The sequence below is a fragment of the Orbicella franksi genome, chromosome 2, assembly GCF_964199315.1.
Source record: "Orbicella franksi chromosome 2, jaOrbFran1.1, whole genome shotgun sequence".
In the NCBI taxonomy this organism is placed as follows: domain Eukaryota; kingdom Metazoa; phylum Cnidaria; class Anthozoa; order Scleractinia; family Merulinidae; genus Orbicella; species Orbicella franksi.
The window spans coordinates 28047565-28072025 of NC_138146.1; the positions used below are offsets into that span (position 1 = coordinate 28047565).

General features: G+C 40.5%; 3 protein-coding genes across 3 annotated transcripts; 1 reads left to right on the plus strand and 2 right to left on the minus strand.

Annotated features, from left to right (window-relative positions):
* The first annotated feature begins 1024 nt into the window (after positions 1 to 1024).
* LOC145479059 (uncharacterized) lies at positions 1025 to 9479 on the plus strand. The gene is made up of 9 exons (XM_081457301.1): positions 1025 to 1305; positions 2054 to 2353; positions 3622 to 3834; positions 4408 to 5208; positions 5484 to 5593; positions 6194 to 6252; positions 6888 to 7021; positions 7412 to 7910; positions 8250 to 9479. Exons 1-9 carry the CDS (start codon positions 1206 to 1208, stop codon positions 8488 to 8490), a joined length of 2457 nt encoding a protein of 818 aa, XP_081313427.1. The 5' UTR covers positions 1025 to 1205; the 3' UTR covers positions 8491 to 9479.
* Positions 9480 to 9576: 97 nt separating this feature from the next.
* On the minus strand, positions 9577 to 24392 carry LOC145479060 (translation initiation factor eIF2B subunit epsilon-like). The gene is made up of 21 exons (XM_081457302.1): positions 24189 to 24392; positions 23885 to 24009; positions 22526 to 22628; positions 22128 to 22210; positions 21820 to 21894; positions 21391 to 21490; positions 21090 to 21167; positions 16340 to 16417; positions 15948 to 16033; positions 14530 to 14652; positions 14029 to 14129; positions 13585 to 13690; positions 13238 to 13277; positions 12782 to 12914; positions 12492 to 12590; positions 11931 to 12026; positions 11404 to 11494; positions 10840 to 10957; positions 10563 to 10643; positions 10082 to 10252; positions 9577 to 9715 (listed from the first exon to the last, which is right to left on the minus strand). Exons 1-21 carry the CDS (start codon positions 24324 to 24326, stop codon positions 9635 to 9637), a joined length of 2106 nt encoding a protein of 701 aa, XP_081313428.1. The 5' UTR covers positions 24327 to 24392; the 3' UTR covers positions 9577 to 9634.
* Positions 19969 to 20634, minus strand: LOC145479062 (uncharacterized). The gene has a single exon (XM_081457304.1). The coding sequence runs from the start codon at positions 20632 to 20634 to the stop codon at positions 19969 to 19971; it is 666 nt and encodes a 221-aa protein (XP_081313430.1).
* Positions 24393 to 24461: the final 69 nt, after the last annotated feature.

The window sequence follows — 24461 nt, forward strand, 5'->3', positions numbered from 1 at the left end:
GACCGAATTTAATGCTGAGGTAGTTGAAGTCAAATAACGGCATCGTGCTAGTCTGCTATAGAGCGTTTCCACTCGCGTTGGCAGCAGCCATCCAAACTTATTCAAATAAAAGAAAGTTTTACAGAGAAAAGAGTTCAACTGCCGCAGTTTGGTTTGGGTTACCAATATGGATGCCGTGACGTCACGTGAAAACACTCACTATTATAATTGGTGTCCTGAGCGCCCCGAATTCAAGTTGTAATATAGCCCGCCAAGATAGACCCGGCACGTATTAGTTTTAACGAATTCCTTTTCCAAAGCATTGCACAAAAGAAAATAGTTGGTTGTTAAGTAAGAATAATAACAGCATAATTTAGGTCGGCACATGTTCGCGAGGGGACAAGTCCCCGAGTGTAGTGCCTGGGAATTGTTAACGAGCAGTTCACACTGAGGGTTTTGCGAGGCCAGTCTTGTCTCTTGAATTCAAATCACTTTGACTAGTTCAAACGAAGGGTCTTTAAAACCTAGACCGCGGTCAAAATCGAATTGAGCCAATCAAATTCGTGAATTCAGTAGTTCCCAGCCCTTATAAGACAGCCATATTATAAGGGAGAATAATGCTCTACAATTAGCCTATCAGAACGCGTGTTATATCGGCTGCAAGAACAAGCCAGATAATAATAATTACAGTACTAAATACGTAAAAGTAATTTTATGAAACAATAACAATTTGAAAAAAGGTTTACGAAATTTTTTTCTCTTCATATCTGAGGAACCATCTGAGTAAGATACCTCAAAATGTAAATAGATGGTAAACTTTTGCGCTCGAGTCTACCGTTAATGGATCGCGGGGACGCATTAGTTTATCAGCAGCGTTTTATAATAAACACGCTAATCAGCTTGCTCGTTTGCTCCGTTTTGGGAAATATTGGTTTCGTTCTCTTTCGTTTTCCTTTTTTTTAAGTTTACCAATATATACCCGAAAGGAACGAAGAAGCTAATTCAAAAAGTTAAACATATCAAATCACATGGGAGCTGTGTCAAGGTATATCATTCCAAAACATTGCGTTATATAGCATGCTCCGATTGTCTGACCTTTCCGCAGGCTTTGATTGCGCTTAAAACGCTCCTTTTTTCCATTAGTTTCTATACAATAGAGTACCTGAACATACAATCAAATGTGGCAGGTATTGTCACGGAGTTTGTGTTCCACCTATCAATAATGAATGTTTCCCTTTCTTCGTTCCTTTACCAATGGGGTTTTCTCATTTAGATCAGAGATGAAGATAGAATTTCTTGTGAGCGTTTTATTGTGTGCAACTAAAGGTAGGTACTCCAACTTCAACGGGAGCTTTGCTAAATACACGCCATGTTTATTAAACGTGGTGTGGACGAATTAGATTGGTGTAAAGATTTTGTATGACCTGCCAGTTAGAGTACTGAAAACAAACCTAGTTCGCGTATTCATTTAAAACAATGTTATTAACAAACAAAATGTGGTGGATATAGACAATAACACCGCCGCCCAATGGCTGTCAATTTTCGTCGTAAAAAATGACCGATATAACTGGACATTCTTTGATTTGAAAACGAAACGTTTTGCTCTTAACATGTTTAAACACACCACCGATGTAGTTTGAGCCGTTAAATTGGAGATCTACCATGATAACGATAATCTTATCCGTTTAACTAAAAGTAAGCCAGTTTTAATGAACACTGCCCCTAAATAGTTTCAACTGGAAAATATAATTAGAGTGTTACAGATGGTTTAAGCGACCCATGTCTAATTGAACCCGACTGTCAGCTTCTTTGTAGTGGATACATAACAGACAGCCGTTCACGAAGTCAATTTAAATTGCATGCTAAATTGAAGGTTGCAAATGATATGCTTTATAATGTGTCCAAAGAGCGACATAGTGATGTGCTCTGCGGATTACATGACAAGATAAGCACTTACAAGAGATTGTCATGCTTAATTTTGACAACTTTTCACCTGCGTTGCAAAGGTAAAGTTTGTTTCCCTCTAGTTCTTGCTGCTAATTGTTTCTTTCCTTTGGTTGGTTTTTGTTTCTAGTCTTTTCTTTCCAGAGTTCTTACATACGGGACTGCCTGGACGCTCACAACGAAGTTCGAGCCCGTCATGGAGTTCCAGCTCTTTCCTGGTCAGCAGACATTGCTGTAAACGCACAGAAATGGGCCAATCACCTTGCAGCAATAGATCAGCTTCAGCATGACTCTAGAACGTCTGATGGAGAAAACCTGTTTTACATGTATGGCGGTGACCCCGATCAAGCCTGTGGACGAGCTGTTAAGAATTGGTACCAAGAGGGTAAAAATTATGACTTCAGATCTCCACATCTGGATGAAAGTACCAGTGAGTAATCTTTCTGTACAATATAGCACCGCTTTAACGGTCTCGTTCGGTTTTGAATTTCCAGTGTTAGCTATCTGCATAACTCGGGATTAGAAACATCCGGTGCCATGCTGTAGACACGGTGGTCTGATGGTTGGCGAGTTGGGCTACGGATATCAAGTGGTCTGGGTCCCAACCCTGGCTGGGGTTAAGTCTAGGTTCCATGTTCTTGGGTAAGACCCCTAATACACACAGTGCCTCCCCTTAATCCTGTAGTTTAAATGAGTACAAGCAATCGGTAAGGGCAACCTGAAGAAGCGCCGGGCGGTAGCTTTACACTAGGCTAGTGTGATCTAAGGGTGTTGAGCAACACACCTTGCTTGTTTATGGCGGTAGCTGAAATGAAGGCCGGCTGTGCGAATGAGTGGTTCGAGCGCCTCTTTCAACATCATGCTCGCTTTATCCCTGCTTAAAATCGTCTTTTGAAAGTGAATATATGCAATGTCACCTGAAAGAACTTTACCACCAAGCACACAATTTCAGCAATTGCAAAAACAATGCCTGAAAAGGAAACATCTGGCGGCAGGGTGACTTCATGCGTGTTTCTTTGGGATGATCAGAATCAACGATTCAAGATCACACGGACCATGGTGCATCAAAGGAACCAATGCATCCTTGCCCAGAATGGATTCATGAGCTCCTTTGATGCACCATGATACGAGTGATCTTGGATCACTGATCTGGGTCATCTCAAAGGAACGCATCGTTAGGATGCACTCTTTTGGGATGATTCGAGTCAACATCAATGATCCAAGATCACTCTGATCATGGTGCATCAAAGACACCGATAAACTCTTGACCAGAGTGGATTATAAGCTCCTTTCAAGTGATCTTGGATCACCGATCCTGATCCAGGTCATCCCAAAGGAATGCACCGTTAATCTCTGTTAACTGTTGTTTATAACCAGGTTGCACCAGATCGCGCGCTAACCTGCATATTTATCGGAAAGACGTCCATTACCAATGTTTCAGTTACACGTTTGCAGCAAAGTGCACATTTCGGATGAATTTCAATTTTTGATATTTACCCTAGAGTGTCGATAACTGAAATAGGTCGACGCCCTTAGGGACAATAATCGCGTGTTAGCAAGGGGTAGCAATGGCTGTAGCTGTCATCAGCTTGGGACATTGGGATAATCTGAGTCACTACATGCATGACGGAACTCGCAACGTCCATCGTTAGCTGCAAAGATTATTACAAAAACAACCACAGATGTAATTCTTTACAGGTCACTTTAGCCAGTTGGTCTGGCGGGACTCTAAGGAGGTTGGGATTGGTACAGCTCAGAGTAAATCCGGGAACTTCTTTTTGGTGGCTCGCTACAGCCCCCGCGGAAATATAGACGGTAAATTCAATGACAATGTCCGGGATGTCGCAGAACAATCCTCTGACAAAAGCAGTCAAGGAACTAAGGACAATAACCAGCCTAACACTACTCCGGGTAAGGAAGTCCTATTTGAGAACCGGCTATTTCTAAGAAGTAAAAGCAGGAAAAGTTCGACAAGATTTGATATAAAACATTCTTTACGCTACCTTAAAATGGAAAGAAAGTAGTTCCATTTCACAGCCAAATGTTGGTCAAATTTCGGAGGTCTTTCAGAGATATACGAGGCAAACGTGGACACGTGAGAGCCCTTGTATTTCGACTATATTATCAATGCTAAATACGGGCATACTACTGAGAAGTATCTTTACACTGAATAACTAGCTGTAGTTAAGTCAATAGTAAGCTAGTTTTGCTGTCAGGTTTTGGTAAATCTATTTCATAGCTATGGCAGTGGACAACCAGATTTTAAATGGATAAAATAATATAGGAATGCTGAACGTAATCAGATTCGCCGAGTCATGGATGCAGAAGTTACTACTATGAACAGTTTGCAATACTCAGTTAAAACAATAAAATACCAACGGGATACGGCAAGTTTAAGTCGCTCTTCGGTAATTATGGGCTCGGTAACCTGAACTGTGTAACACCCCTATCTATACTTAAATTTTTGCTTTGATTCACTTCAAGGCGAATCTTCAGACATACAGTCCAATGGTAAAGACCAAAACACGGTTTATTTTAAGGAGTTTAACTTTGAACCGAGTGCCACTGGATTGGAAAACACGACTACACCAAACCTTCCTCCCCTTCAGCAGGCTAATGTAGAGTCTGGCACGAATGAGGGTCCAGCTGTAGAAAGCATCCAAGAGCCTGAGACAAGCTTCTCAAGTTCAAGACCTGACATGCACGAGACGGAGAGCATACAACCTTCGTATGCGGGAGTTAATGAAATGAAGCAAGCTCCAAGTTCTTTCCAAGAAAGTTCATTAACTGATCCAGGGCCCATGATTAATAACGGTGACGTAGGCTCTACTGGTTTAAATGAAAGACCGAGCTTCGCGAATAGTGAGATAGATAAAAAACTAAGTTCATTAGAGCCAGTGAGTAGTAACACAGAAGGAACACCATTGTTTGAAGGGTCCAACATCAATTCCATCAATTTGCGGCCTCATAATCTGGGATCCGAGCATGGTGATACAAACGCGAGACCTAGTTATGCAAGTTCCAGTCCCACTGAGCCAAATGCGAGACCAGGAATCGACAGCAATAGCGCTAAGGAGACTTCAAGTTATGAACGCCAGGAAGAAAAGGATGCAAAACTTGACGCTTTTGCAAAATTACCAATGAGTGACGAGGTGCCGACGAAGAGCAGTAAACCGCCTGGCCTTACTTATTTAGCGCCTATGAATGATAAAGTTCCCGTAGAGAAACCATTACACAGCCCGATAAAGTTGCCTCCTTCAATAGCTCTCCTCACACCAAAGCGAGGTATCAAACGTATTCTTTATCTTTTTTCTGCTTAGCATGGCTGATTTAGTGGGATATTGACACGCAAACCCAACAAAGGGATCAATTGGCACAGTGCCCGGTTAGAATACTCACCTACAGCAATCTGATTGGCTGATTATAGTTATTCGTCCACTGGACTAAAAAACAAATCTAACTAAAAATACTGAATGAACGGAATGTTCTATCAAAGTTTGCTTCCATTCTTAACCGTCACCACATTCCTATGCATCAGTAAAATGCTATTTATTGTGCAGGAAAAGATTTTCGAGTGGAGATCCGCTTTCCCAAACTTCGCTACACAGAGCGGATGCGGATGCCGGGAAGTTTGGATTATGAAGAAGTCAAAATAAACGTGACTAGGGCAGTAAGTATATTGTTTGTTTTTGACTGAATAAATGTTACAAATCCAGGAGTTGAGATTCGAGCCCATCTTTGATTATCACGATGGTGCTGAACGGTCCTGAGAGGGCAGACTTGTCCATAGTCGCTCTTGTGTCTGACGCGCACAGTGAGCTTGATTCGTTCACATCTCTCTCACGCCTCTCTCGTAAATAGAGACAAATTAGAGATGACTTGGGGACGAGTAAGCTTGATTACAGAAGTAGGAGACACTATGTATTTTGGAAGAATGAAATGGATGACAACCATTGTGATAGTAAATTGTATTCGACATTTTTGCGGTTGACTAGTGCTCTACGAGTGTTTCGTTGAGAGTCTAAGATTAGTCAATCATTGGATTTTGTGGATGGGTCTGGAATAGCCAAGGTTAAAAAAGTTGAGTTGCTATGGGGACTTTGGGATGCTAAAACTTATCGTATTTATCGCACCGTGATGATGGCAATCAAAGTAACGCTAAAGGTATTTGAGTCCCTTATGGGTTTTAAATGCGAGCCTTCTCCTTGTTTCTGAGTTCCCTTAGGTTTTAAAAGTACGCTTTTAATGTTTTCGTCATTGGTTTCGTCAGATTATCAAACTATACGATGAAGATGACGAATTTGAAGAAGTGAAACTCATATCGCTGAGGTAGGACGGACATTGAATAGCAAACATTTTTACTCAAGCTAAAATAGAGCCCTCACTTGTGGATCTCTTTGATTCATACAAAGGAATACAGGATCGAAAACTTAAGTTGAATATTTTCCTCGTTCTCATCACCTGAATGTCTTACAATACATTACGTGATGAGAAATTGGACTATTTTCATTGCCCTTGAGAGTTAAAGTCCAAAACAAAAGCAGCAAAAGCAGCAAAATTAAGAACAGTTTAATGATAAGGGTGCGTCTATCGCATTACACAATCATGCTCAATTAAGTTTGAAGAGCAAGGAAGAAGTGTTAGAGTTATGCTCTCCTCTGAAGTGCTTTTCTCACTCCCAAGTACACCCATAACTTGACAGAGACAGCTAAAAGGCGCTAAAACATACAGCTAAACGTATGATTATATGAACATTCAGCGCCAAAACATAAGCTGCTATTGAATAGATTTAATGGTCTTTGGTCATTTTTTCCAGACTTCCCTTTTGTGAGGATGGGGTGGGGGTGGGGGGGGGGGGGGGGACGGGGTAATCCAAACCGTACATGAACATCTTTCTCCTTGGTTGAATACCTCCTTTACTAATGAACAGGTTCTCAAATTTGATCTTTTCAATCATATTGTAGAAGTGGTAGCGTGATTGCCACGCTTGGACTGCTGTTCAAGAAGGATGCACCAGGCCATCTCAACCGGTTATCGCTGGCTCTACTGTCAGGACAACTTGGAAACATGCCTGTGACGCCCAAGTACCTATCAGCTGGTATGAAAACAACGTCCTGCTTGTTCGCATGCAGGGTTTAAATACTTGTTATGAGTCCTGGGCTAACCAGACAACAGCTTTGGAAAGCATTCTAACCCATGGACCCATGGAAAATATAGGTGGTACAGCTCAAACAAGGCTGGAAACAAGAGGGATGATATCTGACCGGGTACCACGCTTGTGTGACTTGAAAGCGCAACTTTTCTAGAAAGCGGAGTCGACTGTATAAGTCGATTACCTGTACAAAAAAATACTATTACTGCAAAAATACTACAGACCACGCCGTGAAGATCAAGCCGATAAAGGAATTACGTCGCTGTACACGTAAAAGCTCAGCCTGACAGCACTAGTTGAACTAGAATTGAACTATACGTTTGTTTGTGATTTCAGTTGCCCTTCCGGCCGGATATCTGAGACCAAGCCGACCAATACAGAAACCAGGCACCGGAGTGTGCGCACAACCCTGCTCCAAACCAAATGTCTGTTACCCTACCGGGTGCTCCGTGTCATGCTGTGCTTTCCATCCTCGCAAGTACCATCCTCCCGCACACGCGTTACCTCCCGTACTCCCGTCATGCCCTGGGACCTGTGACGACAACTGTTTCCCGGATTGCGATGACGACTGTTGTTCTGGCATGATGGACGCAGAGGATGCTACTCCAGCTGCAACGTCTCCGGTGGCTGCTACTCCGGCAGCCATGGCTCCGGCGTCCGTTAGTCCCAGCATAACGTGCCCGGGATCTTGCCATTTTTCGTGTTATCCTCAGTGCAGCCCGCATTGCTGTGCCACACAATATGTCCCGAATCCTTGTCATCCCTCGTGCCCAGCTTACTGCGCGCCAAGTTGTGATAACGCCTGCTGCGCGGCTAGAAAATCAGTGGTGAACAGGTAAGAAGTGCGCTACAAACACTAGGGTGGCCTTCCCTCAGGCAAGATGCCTTGGTAGTCTATAAAAAAAAGCCCTTATTCAGAAATACATCCACCTGAATGGCCTGCAAGTACCTGTTGAGAAACGACTGGTTGAAAAAAAGAGTGAATGTTTAATTTTGTGAAAACCAGCGTTAAGTTGCATATGGTTCTTCAAGGTGTTTTTTTTTCCTGCCAGAGTAAACCGAATGATTCCATACGACACACGAACAAAGCAATGCCTGTAAATGTTTCGTGGCCCAAGCCACCCACACTACAACCCGGATTTCCTGCTCTGCTAACTTTTCGATGTTTTTCTAGCCTCTCTAGAAAGTACAGCCGCTATAGGAGTGCCCAGCGAGCAATAGCACGTCAGCTTTACTTGAGAAAACATCTCAGAGTGCCGTACAGACGACCCAAACTTACTCGTCCTTTACGTCCAAAGCAGAGGTCCTACTACGCGAGACGTGTAACACCTGAAAGCCTGGGACTAGAAGAATATGATCGGAGCACCATTCACTCTGCAGACGGTGCTTCCGAACATGGCGCTAAAGCTCACTAGGGGACTGGGACCTTAACCGGTCAGTTAAAGTTTACAAAATAGTAAAAGCTCATCTGTAAGCTCGCAATGATTATCACAGTTTGAAAAGAGGACACAAATATATTTTTCCTTCCGATATTCAATTAAATACTTAGTCATCTTTTCAGTTTTCTTTTTCATTAAGAAATATTATCATAAATTCGCCATAGATCAGTGATAAACATTGACCAAAAAAACTTATTGCAGCTACATTTCACGCGGCTAAATAAAAACAAAACGATGTTTAAATAGAATCAGAAATAACACTGCCATCCTGACAGTCTTGTAACAGATTACGGATTACTTAAGATAGATGGCCTAGACAAAACAAGTGCAAATGAAATTTAGAATAGATGTTACTTTTTAATTGAAAACAAAGATAAGGTACATTGTATTTCTTGTACTTCTTTCTTTGAAGTGCAAGTTGTCGAAAAAATGTTTCAATAAATCTGCTTAATTTTCAGTATTCTCCACGGTTATTCTCTCTTCTCTCATTTAACAACTAATTTTTACATGTAACCGAGCATATGGCTGACAAAAATCATATTTGTTCGAGGAAATTATCAGATTTCGGAAATGGAACTGGTCTCGTATACTTGCTGACCCAGTCCACAGGAGGTCGCTCGTCTTTTTTTGGTTCATCGCGCAATGACTTGCATGGAAGAATGCGTGACGAGTCAAAATGTAAAAAATAATGATAAAAATAATAAATACTCTAAGTTTATTTTTTAAAATGGGAAATAGTAGTGGTATCTCCACGGAATGGCTATTCGCCCACTGTTTCCAGATGGAATTGGGATTTGGAAAGTGCTGGTTTCTTGTGGAGGGAGGAAAACGTGAGAACCTGGACAAAGACCCTCTAAGCAAAGGGCGAGGACCAACAATAGATTAAAGATATGATGCCAAGTCCGGGATTTGAACACAGGCCACACTGGTGGGAAGCGATTGCTCTCACCACCAAACTAGCAGTCGTTTTGAAGAATTTATATTGCTGTGCGAGGACAAACGGGAAATGGATCATAAACAACGTCTGGACGAGCCTGAAGCGGCAACAGACAATTTAGGCAATAAGAGTAAAAGGTCTATTTATTAACACATCTTCTAGAACAGAATTGATAAAACTGATTCATTCTTCTTCGTCGTCGTCATCATCATCATCATCACTTTCTTCCTCTGCTTCTTGTAGCCACGTGATGAAGCGAGAAATCTGTCAATAACAGAACAAGAGCTTTGAAAAAAAATCCCACAATTTGTATTGGGTCTTAAAAGATAAAAATCTAACGAAAGAGAAGACAATTGACGTTACAACACTACTGCTGCGTTTACAATCATTAATAAGACCAAATCGCGACCTAATCTGCCGACTAAAACTGAGCAATTTCAGAGCAAAGTGTTTCGTTACGTGAAATAAGGTAGGTGTAATAACGTCTGGCACAACAAGGATTCTTATCCCAGCACACCGCGGCTTTCGTGGGAAAAACCGTACCCAGTAAACAAAAAATGCCAATTCGACATATACACTATGACGCAGTGACATGCTGACATACCTGCTCACGTGCCAAGAATGACGTACCTGTTGTCGCAGTTGTTTACGTTGTGGTTCGAAGCCGCTGTCCTCTCCTTCCCCGTGCGTGCGGGAATACCACTGAAGAATAATGGGCTCCTCTAGGATTTCTTTGTCGTACAAAAGGTGGAGAAAGGTCTGACAAAGTGGAGCCGCCCACATTGCTTGCACGAAAAATTCCTGATCAAAAGTGAAGAAAAATGATAGTTTGAATGTTCTTCCAGGCGAGAGAAAGGAAAATGTTGTTCACTAGAATCCAAAATCAGCTATACTTAACATTTCCACACGTGCACTCTGCCAATCTCCACTAGAATAACTTTCACATTCAACAGGGCTTTACACTTCCGTCGAATAGCAACACAACTTGCGTTTTTAATTTGCAACCGTGGGGATTTTTTAGATGGAAGCGAAATTACGACCTTAAACAAAGCGTAAAGGAAACCATAGTACCATAGCAACGAGAACGATAATTTTAAAAAAAAAAACTGACCTCTGAGGCATTCAGCGCGTCCCTTTGGCCATCAGACGTCTTAATGTAGTTGGAAATAATAGGAAGAAGATAATCTACGGCCTGAAAGGAAGTAAAATTCTTCCATTAGTCAAGTGAAGTGAAGCTCTAAGAAAGCAGGAGTATATTGAACGTACAAAAAGACTCCTTTGATCTCTCTCAAGGATATTTTAACAACAACTGATGGGTAACTAACACATGTACATAAAGTCTTCTCATGTTGTTAAACACATCCAACGGTTCAATAAATAAACACTACCTTTTTAAGATTCTTGGACAAGTCTTGTTTGGATAAAGAAACATCGTGAAGAGAGGACTCCAGTAAAGACTTCACGACCGCTTGGTTTAGTTCGTGGAAGGTCACGTTATACGCAAACCTATAGTAAGAATAATTTCCGCGATAAGTAATTTTACGATAACTGCAGAAAATTCTGACAATGTTATGACGAAAGTCATGATCAATAACAGGACAGACGCATGAAAAACTGACGTCAATTTGTTTAATGATATACAAAAACAAGCAGTGCTTTTAAAAGCCAACGAGCCTAAAGGGGCTGCGTCACGGTTTGCGCAACTTGAAAACTTTAGCCTAGATTTTTCAAGTTCGTCGTTAGTAATCCTGATCGATCTTCTCCATCCTTAACCAACCTTGTTCCTTTGTGGTTTATATTCATCTCTTTGGTGTTTTTCTATCTTAGCAAACTATTATTTTCAGGTTTCCTTCAATTAAAAGATAATACCGTACACAACCAAAACAACACAAAATAACGTGACTGAACTTCTTTAAAGGGAGTGTCATGATTCTGCTTTTAAGCTCACTTACTTTGAAGCATTTATTTCCAGTATAATGTTCTCGGGATCGACATGATCAGCTACTCCGTGTCTTATAGACTCCAGTACCTCAGTGTAGAACACTTCAAACAACCATGCGAAAAAATAAACAGAAACACTGTGAGTCTTTGTATGCCACAACATAAGCAACTTAAACACAAAATACACAGGAAACTTTTTTTTCCCATTTTTCTCGGAGGATTATTTAACAAAAGACAAACAAGAGAAAGAGAGCGAAAAACAAACCTACAGTTTTCTTATCACCACTTTTATTCTCTTTCTTCGTTCTTATTGACGTAAAACAACGAGTGGCCTTACTCTAAGTTCACTGATAAAAAGGGGAAAGACGTTACAATGTTCTCAGGTCACGAAAAAGGTACTCGTGAAGAATATTCCCTTCCTCGCTAACCATGCCACTCCGTTCCACTCTGAAACCTCTCGCTTCACTCACCCACCCACCCCACCCACCCTCCACTTCAGGCCACTCGTTACATCCTCGTGTTACTGTCTAGTACTCACATCTGCTATCCTCAGGTGGCGGACTGCACGGTGGAGTCTCTTCTTCACTGGATACTGAGCTTACTTCCTCCTCACTTAAACTTACTCTGTCCACACCTAAATAGAATCCACCATATTGCTTTGAGCTTCGCTCACTTACATCTTAGTTTTACTATGCTTCAATAATCAAATACAATTCTGCACCTTTGCTAAATGTACCAAAGCCAATTTCTCCTATTTATTTCCTTGGTTTCACAAGAAAACAAAACCTGGTAGATATACCCATCACTGAGACTAAAGGGTAAAAAAATAGAAAGGGGGCGGGGGTAAGAAGAGATAAAAAAACCTAAAGTAAGTCAGCCCCTGATGCATTGAGTTCGCGAAGAAAGTCAAGTTTTCGCTCCTTTTCATCGCACTCTTCAAACTCGGTCCATACCATTTTCTTTTACCAGAGTAACGCAAACATTGATCCCGGTTCGATCTAGGGTTTCACTACTCGACTTGAAGTCTTAAGCCTGGTATTTTTTAGGGAAGAACCTTGCTCTCACAGCACACTTACAAATAGACTAAACAGGTCCTTACCCCAAACATCTCGAGTTTGTTCCATTTCATCATCGAATTCAGCTACTGGTCTCCATATGTAACCTTGTCCTTCAACGCCTACCTCCTCTGGATTAAACTCTACAAACAAATAACATAATACTATGTAGGACAATTGCCATGATCATGCAGATAAATGATTTGTCTATTTGACATAAATAACAGCAATACAAGTGAAGTCACTTCGCAACAAAAACGAGAGCTTAAATCAAACCCTGGTTTTGCAAGCCACTATCACTGATCACCAAAAATAAAACAGTAGAACAACTAACCATCTTGCTGCTCAAGTGTGGGCTTCTCGACAAGAGAGAGTTCATCCATTCCAAAATCTGAGTCGTCTTCTGTTTGTTTCTTTAGCGTGATTTTCACTCCTGGAGGGAAGCTTATGTCAGGCCCAACCACAACCTGAAAATCAACAAAACATGTATTGGTTGGCACTAAAGATACTGTTGTTGTTTTCTATTGACTTGACACTTCACTTCTAATGTCCTCTGTTATATGCCAAAAGAATACATCTGAAAAACGGTAACAAGTCCAAAGATGATACTTGCACCAAAAGCGATAAGAATAACAACAAAAAATCACAAAAGACATAAATATCTTTTTTTGGTTGCCCGATCACGTAGAAATTTGCAGTGGGTATAATAGCCACAGCCAAGTCACAGGAAGGCTGCAAACATGTTGAACCATTAATTTTTTTATCCGAGCAGGACTTAAACATTACTTACATTAAATGAAATGATTGATCCAGCTGTAATTGTAACATTCCTACAAATGCAATAAACAAGAGAATAATTGTTCCAACAGAACTTTAAACAAGTATCTACTGTATATAAAAAGCACAAGCCAAGATACCTAATTTTTAAAATAGCAACGTTTCATTACAATTACAGACACATGCAGGAGCACATGTAAAATGCAGACATCTGTGGAGATAGCTATACGGCATCTATGAGGTTTCATGTATCACTTTATTCAAATAAGTTAGGTAACTGCTAACAGGGCATTACAAGGTTATGGACTTTTGTAAAGTGTTTATGTAAGTGCTACAAGATGGAATGAAAATGTTCTGTACCTTTTTATATGAACATTTTTACACAGAATTGACTTGGAAATGTTACAGCCATCGTCTACTTTGACATTGTCCCACAGATGGACACCATCAAGTTGAACAAAATCACCTGGAAAATGCATGTGTGTTGAGTTGAGGATTTGCTGGTACAATTAACCAGAGATCGTTTTTTCTATTTTTCCAAAATTGTATGCAACTAGTAAATTTGTTTTCATCTTAAAACTACACAGAAGTCACTATGGTCCCCCAACATTGCTTGGTTGCTTTGTTAGAAAGTGACAAAAATGTGTTGGCAAGAAACTGAAATACTTGATCTCTAATAAATAGCTGATAAAAGATATACATGGCTTTTCAAGCTTGCAATTGTTTACTGTTAGTAGAAAAATTAACTTTATTTCAGACAACTGACACATTACAAGCCAAATATAACAAAACCTTCTTCCTTACCTATAACACAGTTTCTCCCTATAACAGAGTTAGTGATGACTGTGCCAGCACCTACTGAAGTACCTTTACTTATTAAAAGATTTTCCTCTAACTTGCAATCCCTGCAAAAGGGAAAAAAATAAATGGTTCAAAATAACAAGATGGTAATACAATATACTAAAACCTACTGCATGAGGTACAACATTCAGTAAAAACCAGTCCACAATAATTATTTACCAACAATTAGGGTAGTAGCTAAGAGTAAAGGATTATGTAAAATCTGCTTTATTCTCCCTAAAACTGTATTTAATGAATTCCTATTCATTTGATCAATAAAAACAAGCAAAAATTGTCCTGCAAAACAAAAACATTTTCATCAAATTAAGTTCTCAACAGTGCTTTTGTTCCCCTATAAAGTGAGTCAGTGAGTCGAATTACACATAGAAAAGCACATATCATGCAAAGTAGCAGAATTAAAAACTACATGTAATCTATATAATAGCACATTGTAGCAACACTCACCTAGCTAGTGAGAGTTCACTGTCAAGGTAGACATTGTGTCTAGTGAAAGAGTAGGAGTAGTCCATGAAAAACACACTGTTATCAGGGACTATTGGATATGCCCATCTACTGAGAATGTCTTTGCTACAGAGAAGAAATAACAAACATTTACACATGCATGTCCCTAATTAGTACCTGTGAAGAGACAATAATAGTTGATGTAATCATGGATTCTGTTAGTAATTTATAGCAAATTCTTTTTCGCTTGTTGTGTGAATTTGCATTTGCTCACTTGCTGGCCTTCAAGTAAGTCCAATTTAGCCTACAGTAGAATTCCCAAGTTGTTTCCCCTCTCCACCCTCCCTTTGGTAAGTATTGGATTCAGTAAGTAGTGACAACTGACTGGTTCAGTGTGACAGTGCCTATGGTGGTGGCCTTTTCTATGGTTGCCAAGACACCCCCTTCCCCGTGCGCAATCGCTGCCTGGCTCCACCAACCTTTTGAGGCACCAGCTGGTAACTTGTGTAAATGAAGCATTTTGTTTTCAATTGGGATTTCTTTGAAAATGTGTACTATATTATTATATCTTTCAGTTAGTATGCTCGCTGTAATTGGTCAATTTAGTGGGCTGTATTCTATTGTACAGCCCGCTAAAATTTAAAGCTGTTTTTGTTGCCAAAATGTTTTGTGATTTATTCCCAAGTGTTCTTAACTTTTTTAGCAAGTAAAAGTTTAAAACGTTTTTTAGTTTCGAAATTGTGTATTAAAACCTGCTAACGACTTCAGAGTCACTTAACAACGATTTCAAATTGACTCATTTTGCTTTTGAGGTACGTCAGAAATTTGAAGCCGTTCCACGTGAACAGAAATCATTCCTGAACCTGTCAGACACACATAGAGATTTAATAAATATCTTACTAACCTCGTTTTCTCTGTCCATACGATAAGTTAGGGATCCTCATTTTTCCCCTTCAATTTATGGCCCGCATGCTTTGTGCTTTGGCCATAAATCAATGGGGAAAAACTCAATCTATAACTTACAGTACAGCCCTCGAGCTCGGTTAGTAAGAGGTATGAACATCTGACTCTGGATTAAACCACCCTGGTATGACCCAGGCCAGCTGCCAAGGAGCATTGTTTTGTGTGTTTTTAGCTCCACACTTAGACATGTATCTCCACACAGGAGTATGAATAAGTATGGGCAAGCTGTTCATTCAACTAGACAAAATGTTGAAGGGGGGTTATCCAGTGATGGACCAGCATATCATACAGGTGGAGAAGTACTCGATACTCCAAGTTGCTTCATGCTACAGAAATTAGGGATAAGTTCTAGTAGCATAAGCCAGAGTGCAGGTTTAGCTTTTACTATGGTCACATCCTAAACACAAAGAGTTTAAAATGAAACTCGTGAAATCAACTGAAAGTTGTAACTTACACACCTGATTGTGTCATACATGTAGGGATTAGACACTCTGGCAGCATACTTGTCACTTATAACAAATGAATGAATTTGGTTGCCCATTATCTGAAGAAATTAAAACCAAAAGTAAAATATCCTTGATTAGTCATTTTTGTATTGAAAAGAAATGTCTGGTCATTTTCTTGTACACTCCCTTGATATCCTTGCCACGATTGTACAAATCTCCTAGAATTCCTTTAATTTTTTTCCTTATGACTTGAAAAGTTGTCAGTCATTAATTATTTTTATAACAGATGTCAAATATATTCAGGAGTACAAATATAACAAGATTGAATTCTGTTCAGTACTGGCAGCTAGAAGGCAATATGTTATATTACTACTCTAAATTGTGGCCAATTGAATTTCAAATACCTCCTCATTGACAAGGATTCCTCTCACAAAGTCATCTCTTGTTTGATAGTCAAAATTGTCTGTAAATAATTGTGGAACCTAAAATTGAAATAAAAGATGGGATGGGTTTTACATCCTGGGAAGAGATAGAAACTGCAGTGACTGACAGGATGTTGTAAGATAGCTTTAGATAAGGCTCAAATACTCAATGCAACGTTAAACACTGTCAGCACAATGTCCGACATAAGCCAACTCTCATGTTCGCGAGATGTGGGGCGGCCCACGAAAATGTAAGGGACTCCACAGAGGGGTACCCACAAGTTAATATTACAACATCTCTCCTCTAACAGGATTCAATGAGTCTCTGGGGCTTTTTAACTTGTTGCCCGGATCTGGTTGTAATAGGTGATCGTTCTGCATTTCTTGATCCTTCTGCTGATTCCATTGGTTCTGGTGCTGAGTCCTTTATAGAAGGTGATGATGGACATATTAGAGAGTCAGCACACTGGGGACTTGAAGGAGGATCGTGCAGCCGTGGTCTCATTGGATGATCATTTGGGACTGAGATTATCTGCCTTCGATTTCTTCTATAGACACACCCTCGTTCATCCTGTACTAAGTATGATCGTGGCAACACTTCTGCTTCACGCCATTCTCTATCTCTATTTGGCCGAATTTGCACCTTGTCCCCAGCTTCAAGTGGAGGCAGATCTCTACTCTGTTTGTCGTAATTCTTCTTAGAGACAAATTGACGTAGCTGCAGCGCTTTCACTACTCTATCAGGATCCACTGCCTACGGTAATAAGAGATGTCGATGGATTGGTATCATTGTACGTGTGCACCGACTCATCAGCAGCTGTGCAGGTGACACGCCGATATCTTCAAATGGAGTGTTGCGGTACTTCAACAGCCCTTCAAAAGGGTCTTTTTGGTCAGCTGCAGCCTTCTTCAAAATGCGCTTTGCTGTCTGCACTGCTCTCTCCGCTGCACCATTTGATTGGGGGTACTCTGGAGAGCTTGTTGTGTGGCAAAAACCCCAATCTTCAGCAAATTGCTTGAACTCATGAGTGCTGTCGAATAGATTCCTGGTATTGCTGTATTGGGAACCATTATCGCTCACAACCTTATCCGGGACTCCCAACCTTGCAAATATTTTCTTCAGGTTGTTAATGACACAGGTGGCAGTGTTCTGACGCAGTAATTCAATTTCAAAGTATTTTGAATAGAAGTCAGTGACCAACAAGTATGTTTGGCCTCCATATTCAAACAAGTCAGTCCCAACTACCTGCCAAGGTAATCCAGGGATGTCATGTGGATGCAATGACTCTCTTTGTTGTCGGTTGCAGAAGGCATTACAAATTGAACAGGAGCTGACTTTGTCTTTGATCTGGGCTGTCATTGAGGGCCAGAAGACGTAATCTCTGGCAAAGCTAAGGCTCTTACTTTCTCCCATATGAGCTCCATGGATTTCATCCACCACCTCAGCCCTCAGTGGTCTTGGAACGACTATTCGGTCTGATTTAAACAGCAATCCATCCTCCACACTCAGCTCTTCCTTAAAACTCCAGTACTCTCTAGCAAGCTCATCAACCTGTTCTTTCTCAGACGGCCACCCTTTCAAGACATACTCCATCACTACTCTCGAGGTTTCGTCAATGCTGGAGGTCTCCTTAAATCTCTTCAGTGTGCTGCTTTCAAATCCGAGCTCCTCAATAAGATTGATTCCAATTACATCTTCTGGTTCACTGACTGGCTCCATATCACTGAGAGGTGCTCTGCTAAGACAGTCTGAGATGACTTGCTGTTTTCCAAGGACATATCGCACATCAAGATCATACTTGGTAAGTTTCAATAGCATCCTTTGTAGCCTGGGGGGAGCATCATTTAGAGACTTGCGGAAGATAGACTCTGTTTGCATACCTTTTCTCACAGTTGGTTAGTGTTTTGGATCCGAATGCAACCGGCTTGCCGTCCTGTAGGATCACTGCACCAAGGCCTTTACTACTTGCATCTACATTTAGCACGGTTTCCTTGCTGTTGTCAAAATAAGCTAGTGCAGGTGCACTCGTGATGACTGATTTCAGATTGTCGAAGGCCTCTTGTTGTGGCTTTTCCCAAACAAATGCTGCATCTTTTTGGGTAAGTTGCAATATGGGTTCTTGTATGTCAGCCTTGTGCTTGATGAATTTGTCCAGGTAATTCACAGTTCCTAGTATGCGAAGTACACCTTCTTTGTCTTCTGGGGGTGGCATCTCATTAATGGCTCTGATCTTCTCCGGATCTGGTTTCAAACCTTCAGATGAGAACAGGTGTCCAACATAACTTACTTCTGGTACTCTAAGCTTCACCTTTTTAGGGTTGAACTTCAATCCTACCTCCCTGCTCTTGTCAAGTACTCTTCTCAATTTGTCATCAACTTCAAGCTGATCTTTACCATGTATCAGGAAATCATCCACTATGATTTCAACAGGAACCCCTTCAAACAGTCTGTCCATCTCCCTTTGGTAGATTTCAGGGGCTGGTGAGATACCAAAAGGGAGTCTTGTAAATCGGTATCGCCCCCACGGTGTGTTAAAAGTCAAGAGCTTGGAACTCTCCTCATCTACGGGGAGTTGCCAGTATCCACTGCATGCATCAAGTGATGTGAAACTCTTTGCACCTGAAAGTCGGTTTGCAACTTCTTCTACAGTAACCATTGGATAATGGGGTCTTTTCAGGGCCTTGTTAAGATCTCTTGGGTCAATACAAATTCTGACATCATCCTTTGACAGTGGAGTGTCCTTTCTTTTATCCTTCACCTTTCTTTTGTCAATAACTAGCATTGATGAGACCCATGACGTAGGCTCATCCTCTTTCACGATAATACCATCTTCTTCCATCTCTTTGAGTTTCTCTCGTGCTGGCTCCAGCATAGCAACTGGAATTTTCCTGGGAGGGTGAACAACTGGGGGTACTGAAGCATCAACTTCCAGATGTACTTTGTTTGGAAGTGTGCCGGGTTTGTCACTGAAACAATCTGGGTACTCCCTCAATATTGGGTCCTTCTGGAAGATGGTCTGGTTTCCGCGTGCTCTTGGCGTATCCGGCATGGCTGGATTAGGTACTGGTGTATCTATCAGTTGGAGATTCATAAACTGAAGGACTTCTAAATCCAAGCAGGCATCACATCCCAATAAGGGTGTAAAGTTCCCGTCAACAACAAGGTACAACAGGTTCATTTGACGATTCTTGTATTGAGTTTGAAGGCGTACACAGCCTCTTGGATGAATGGGCTTAGTTGCAAGCCAGCCTTTCAAGGGTTGCTGAATCTTTTGGAGAGGTTTTTTGGAGATTTTCTTATACAGATGAAAGGGTATGACGGTAGCCTCTGCACCTGTGTCTGCTTTTACTTCAACATTCTGCCCTTCAATCTTAAGAGTGATAAGGCTCTTTGTTGATTTCCTGGAATCGGAAACACTGTCTAGTTCAATAGATCCAAAATAGGTATGTACCTCCTTATTCATATTCCGAGTGTCTAGGTTTGGTGGACTTTCTTGTTGCACTAAATCAACTTTCGAACCTTCTTTTACATTCCCTGGGCACACTTGGGCAAAATGACCTTCTTTCTTACACTTTAAGCACTGTTTTCCAAATGCGGGACAACGAGATGGTCAAGTAAATGGGTGCTTGTAACCACAAAACTTACAAGAACGAGCAGCTGTCTTGTCAGCTTCTTTTGACTTTCTAACAGGCTGAATTCCTAATGAATGCTCAGTTCCAGCACTTGCTTGAATGTTGAACTTGAACTTTTGTAATTCTGAGGCTTCAAAGGTACGACAATAATCATGAGCCTTCTGTAGGGTTAGATCAGGTTTCTTTAGCAGTTCCCCTCTCAGCTCATCAGATAATACACCTCCCACAATTCGATCTCTTATTAGCGAATCTCGCAGTTCGCCGAATTCACATGTTAGCGACAACCGTTTCAGTTCGCTGACAAAGTTATCAACTCGCTCTCCCTCTTTCTGGTTACACTTATTAAACACTAACCTCTCATAAATGACATTCCTTGCTCCCTCACAGAGTGCCTTAAATTTGCTGCAAACATCCACATAACATTCTTTGTCTTCTCCAGTATTGTAAACAAAATGACTATATTCTTCAATCGCTTCGGGTCCAGCACAGTGAAGTAACATGTTTACCTTCAATTTGTCCGGTTTGTCATCTTTGCTTTTCGCCACAAGATAAATTTCAAACTGCATTAAAAACTTTCTCCAGTTGTCTGCTGCGTTTGCATCGAGCACCAAAGGACCTGGAGTTCTCGTATCTCGTTCAGCCATCGCGGTTTGTAACTCAGCCAAGCCCTGATAAACTCCTTGCAATCTCTAAAAGGTTTTCACTTCTGACACCATGTTGTAAGATAGCTTTAGATAAGGCTCAAATACTCAACGCAACATTAAACACTGTCAACACAATGTCCGACATAAGCCAACTCTCACGTTCGCGAGATGTGGGGCGGCCCACAAAAATGTAAGGGACTCCACAGAGGGGTACCCACAAGTTAATATTACAACACAGGACAGCTTTGGAAGTGCCAAATGCACAGTTCAATTCCTCAAGAAAGGAGAGGGTGACAATGATGATGATGATGATGACGACAATGATGAACATTTACAAGAGAGTGTCAAATGTATAAAAGGAAAATGTAGCACAAGCATGTAGTTTACAAGTATGCATAACAAGTGAAATTTTACATTAAAATTCATTTAATATATTATAAAATTGATCAACTCACAGTTGTTGAACATATACAAATGTTACAGTCCAGAAGATCATATCTTATTTGAATATTATTGTTGTCTGAAAATAGACTCTGAAAATAACAAAATAAACCAAAGATCAAGCATTAACACAGGTGTGGAATATTCTGTCAGAATAAGTTAGTAATAACTCTTACTAATATTAATGCTATTAAAAAGCATTTGACAGAAATACAAATTAAGTGGCGCTTGATAAATGGCACCAAAAGAGCAAGAACAAAACCAATAAAACTAACAGACACAACTAACAGACACAGGTAAATTGTAATAACTTACCAGTGGAAATGAAAATCGCTTTTTGTTAGCTGTCTTCTCACACTGTAGAATTCTGCCTGTTGTTGAGTCTAGAGCAACTATGAGGTCCTCTTCCTGACATCTACAATTAAAAATTTCCTGTACATTTACACTGTAGATAAACTTTCAATAGCACGTTACACTTTGTGCTTTTGTTGGTTGGTAACCTATTGCATTACCCCGTGTAAAAGTTTGTTACAGATGATGAACAAAGTACTCCAGTTTTAAACAGAACAACAACAAAATGCCATAATTTGCATTTGGAAAACAAAACAAAACTGGAAAACTTAGCAGATAATGCAATTTAAATGTGTTTATTATCAAGAAAAACCATTCACAAGGACACTGGGCAGACAGTGGCTTTGGTTAACTGCATTATTAAGATTATACTGGTAACCCACTTTCTAATACCTTGTTCTATGTCCAGGATTGGCAACTTTAAAAACCATTGTCATCAATGATGCTTTATCCTTTTTCCGTCTATCCCTGTTAGTCAAAAGGAGGCTCAGTGTATAACTACATGTACATTATTTATAGCTTTCTGTACCATGTTCCTACATTATGTCATCTTTCCCTCAGGTGTCATGATCATAGAGGGTGTGATTACAGAGTAAATAGAATGAGGGTACTTTCCACAACCCCCACAAATACATTTCCATCCGACACAATCAATCATTCAATAAACAGGGTAACCTTATAATAACTTTTATTAAACTTACTTGTGTTCTTGTAAGACTTGTTCTAATTTCATATTTGATACCACATCACCACTCACCAGAACAAAGTCATTCTTAAGGAAGGACTGAGAAAACAAGGTGGAGGTTAGATTCAGCAAGAAACTCCCCTAACATTTCATTACATATATACACTGTAACATGCCTTGATATGCATGTCCTGCCAAATCTTAGTTTATTTTTTTAAGGCATATTGTATGTATACATGTAACATAAGCAAAGCAGTCATCATTTTCAGACATTTTCTGGGAGCATATCAAGTATCCATAAATTTATTGCTCATGAAAAAGAACTCTTCCAAAATTATACTCTTTAAAAAAAAGAAAACAGAGCTCTTTCGTCAGACTTTTGATTCATGTTGTGATACTGTATTGATTTCTAACCTGTCGGTCAATTTCTCGCAGAGCATCACCCAATGACAAACAGTCTTCAATGACAATAGTTTTCACATCACATGGTGACCTTGAACTTGTCCATTTTGATTGGCTAAAAGACAACAAAAGAAATAACAATTATTATTACATGAGGTTCAGCAAAGGCTTGTGATTCATCAGAGGAAAACAAGCAATCATTTCTATGATCGTATGCCACTGGAAAATCGTGTTATTTTTTTTTAACTGAGTTCAAAAACATTGTTTATCATTGTGTTTCTGTTATCTTATATATAGATTAACAACCTCATTTCTAGGGTCTCTCATCTCCCCCCCCCCCCCGCCCCCACCCTCCCCTCCAGAGTGAGAGAGGAGGGCAGGAAGATGAGAGACCCTGGGAACAAGGTTGATAGATTAAATTTTTATTTTTGTATCATAATGCATCAGTCAATTCCAGCAGTGCCCATCCCCCCCCCCCCCCCCCCCGGGCAACCATGGGGCATTTGCTCAGGTTGTCAGTCCCGGGGATGGGGCAATTTTATCATGGCCCTCGGGCTGGGCATTTGCATACCCCAGGGCGACCCCCGGGCATTTGACACACGTGTTTCCGAAAGCACCATGGATGAGTTCATCGGGAAAGACGAGGCGTTTGTCAAACAATGACTTGTCCATCAGGGACTAGAGAAACTTGTAGATGTTTTAAAGGTGTGTTTTCTCAATTTTCGATATTTCTTCATTACTTGTAAGCATATAAATATAGGCGACAAGGTGAACTACATTTTGTTTATCACAAAACAATCACTGACGTGAACTCGACTATTTTGCATTTCGCATTCAAAACTAGCCTAGCATTTTTTAAATTCATGAAAGTGGAGTTAAAATACTTAAGGTTTGCGAATTCAAATGATGCGATCTTCAAGACAGATCTTGCGAGTTTAAAGTGCAATGCATCATCATTTAAATGTCTTGATTCTACACAGAAAAAGTAGCCTGCGAAAACAGGCACCAATCATCGCTCGCGAAATAAACATAATTAGAATTAACTAACACGTACTGTTGTCCTTGAAGTCTTACCGTTGCATTAAAATACTGAACAGTTGAACGTTTTATTCACTGATTAATAAAAAAACTGAAGAGGTGTTGGAAGGCGACAATCCCGGGGGCGGAGTATTTGCCCTCTTTCTTCATCCCCACCCTGAGGCATTTACACAGCTTATGTGTCCCCACCCCAGGGAATTTGCCCGTTTATTTTAAAAAAATGCTAATGCCTGGGGGTTAGCCTGGGGGTTAGCCCGGGGGGGGGGGGGGGGAGGGATGGGCACAGCTGGAATTGACTGACGCATAAGAGCACAGCTCTTTCCAGTTCCAAACCTCAAATGGTTCTTGATCTGATCAGCATGTGCACAGCAAAACACAAAGATCTCTTGAACTCCTGCTTCTACAAGGAATTCAATGGTGTAGTCCAGAAGAGGAACATTAACCAGCGGTAACAAGGCCTACATGTGTAATCAAGCACAAGCAATGCAATATTTCAGTACAAAATTTTGAAATTAAAAAAGTGCCATGAGGTGGGAACCCCTAATATATAAGGAACAGGCAGGAACTGAGAGTAAAGGGAACAGGGATAAATCGAAAGATAAAAGACACGTGAATTTTAACAAATCAATCCACTTACCCTGGGCGTCTCTAGAGTTATTGGTAAAAATCTGAAATTAAAACTATCTGAAAGAATAACGCCTTGAAAGATTTCTTCTCCTTTCTCCCATGACTCGCCTGATTTTCCCTCTCCTTTCTTCTTTTTCGAACTCATCATTTACTTGAAACAAACATGGCGCTTCAATAATCCTAAGTTAGGCTCCAGACTACCCTCACTAACTTAAACGAAAATTTCCGAATAAAATTCCGAAGGCCGGACAATTATCGATCAAAAATCGACAGCTGAAATTGC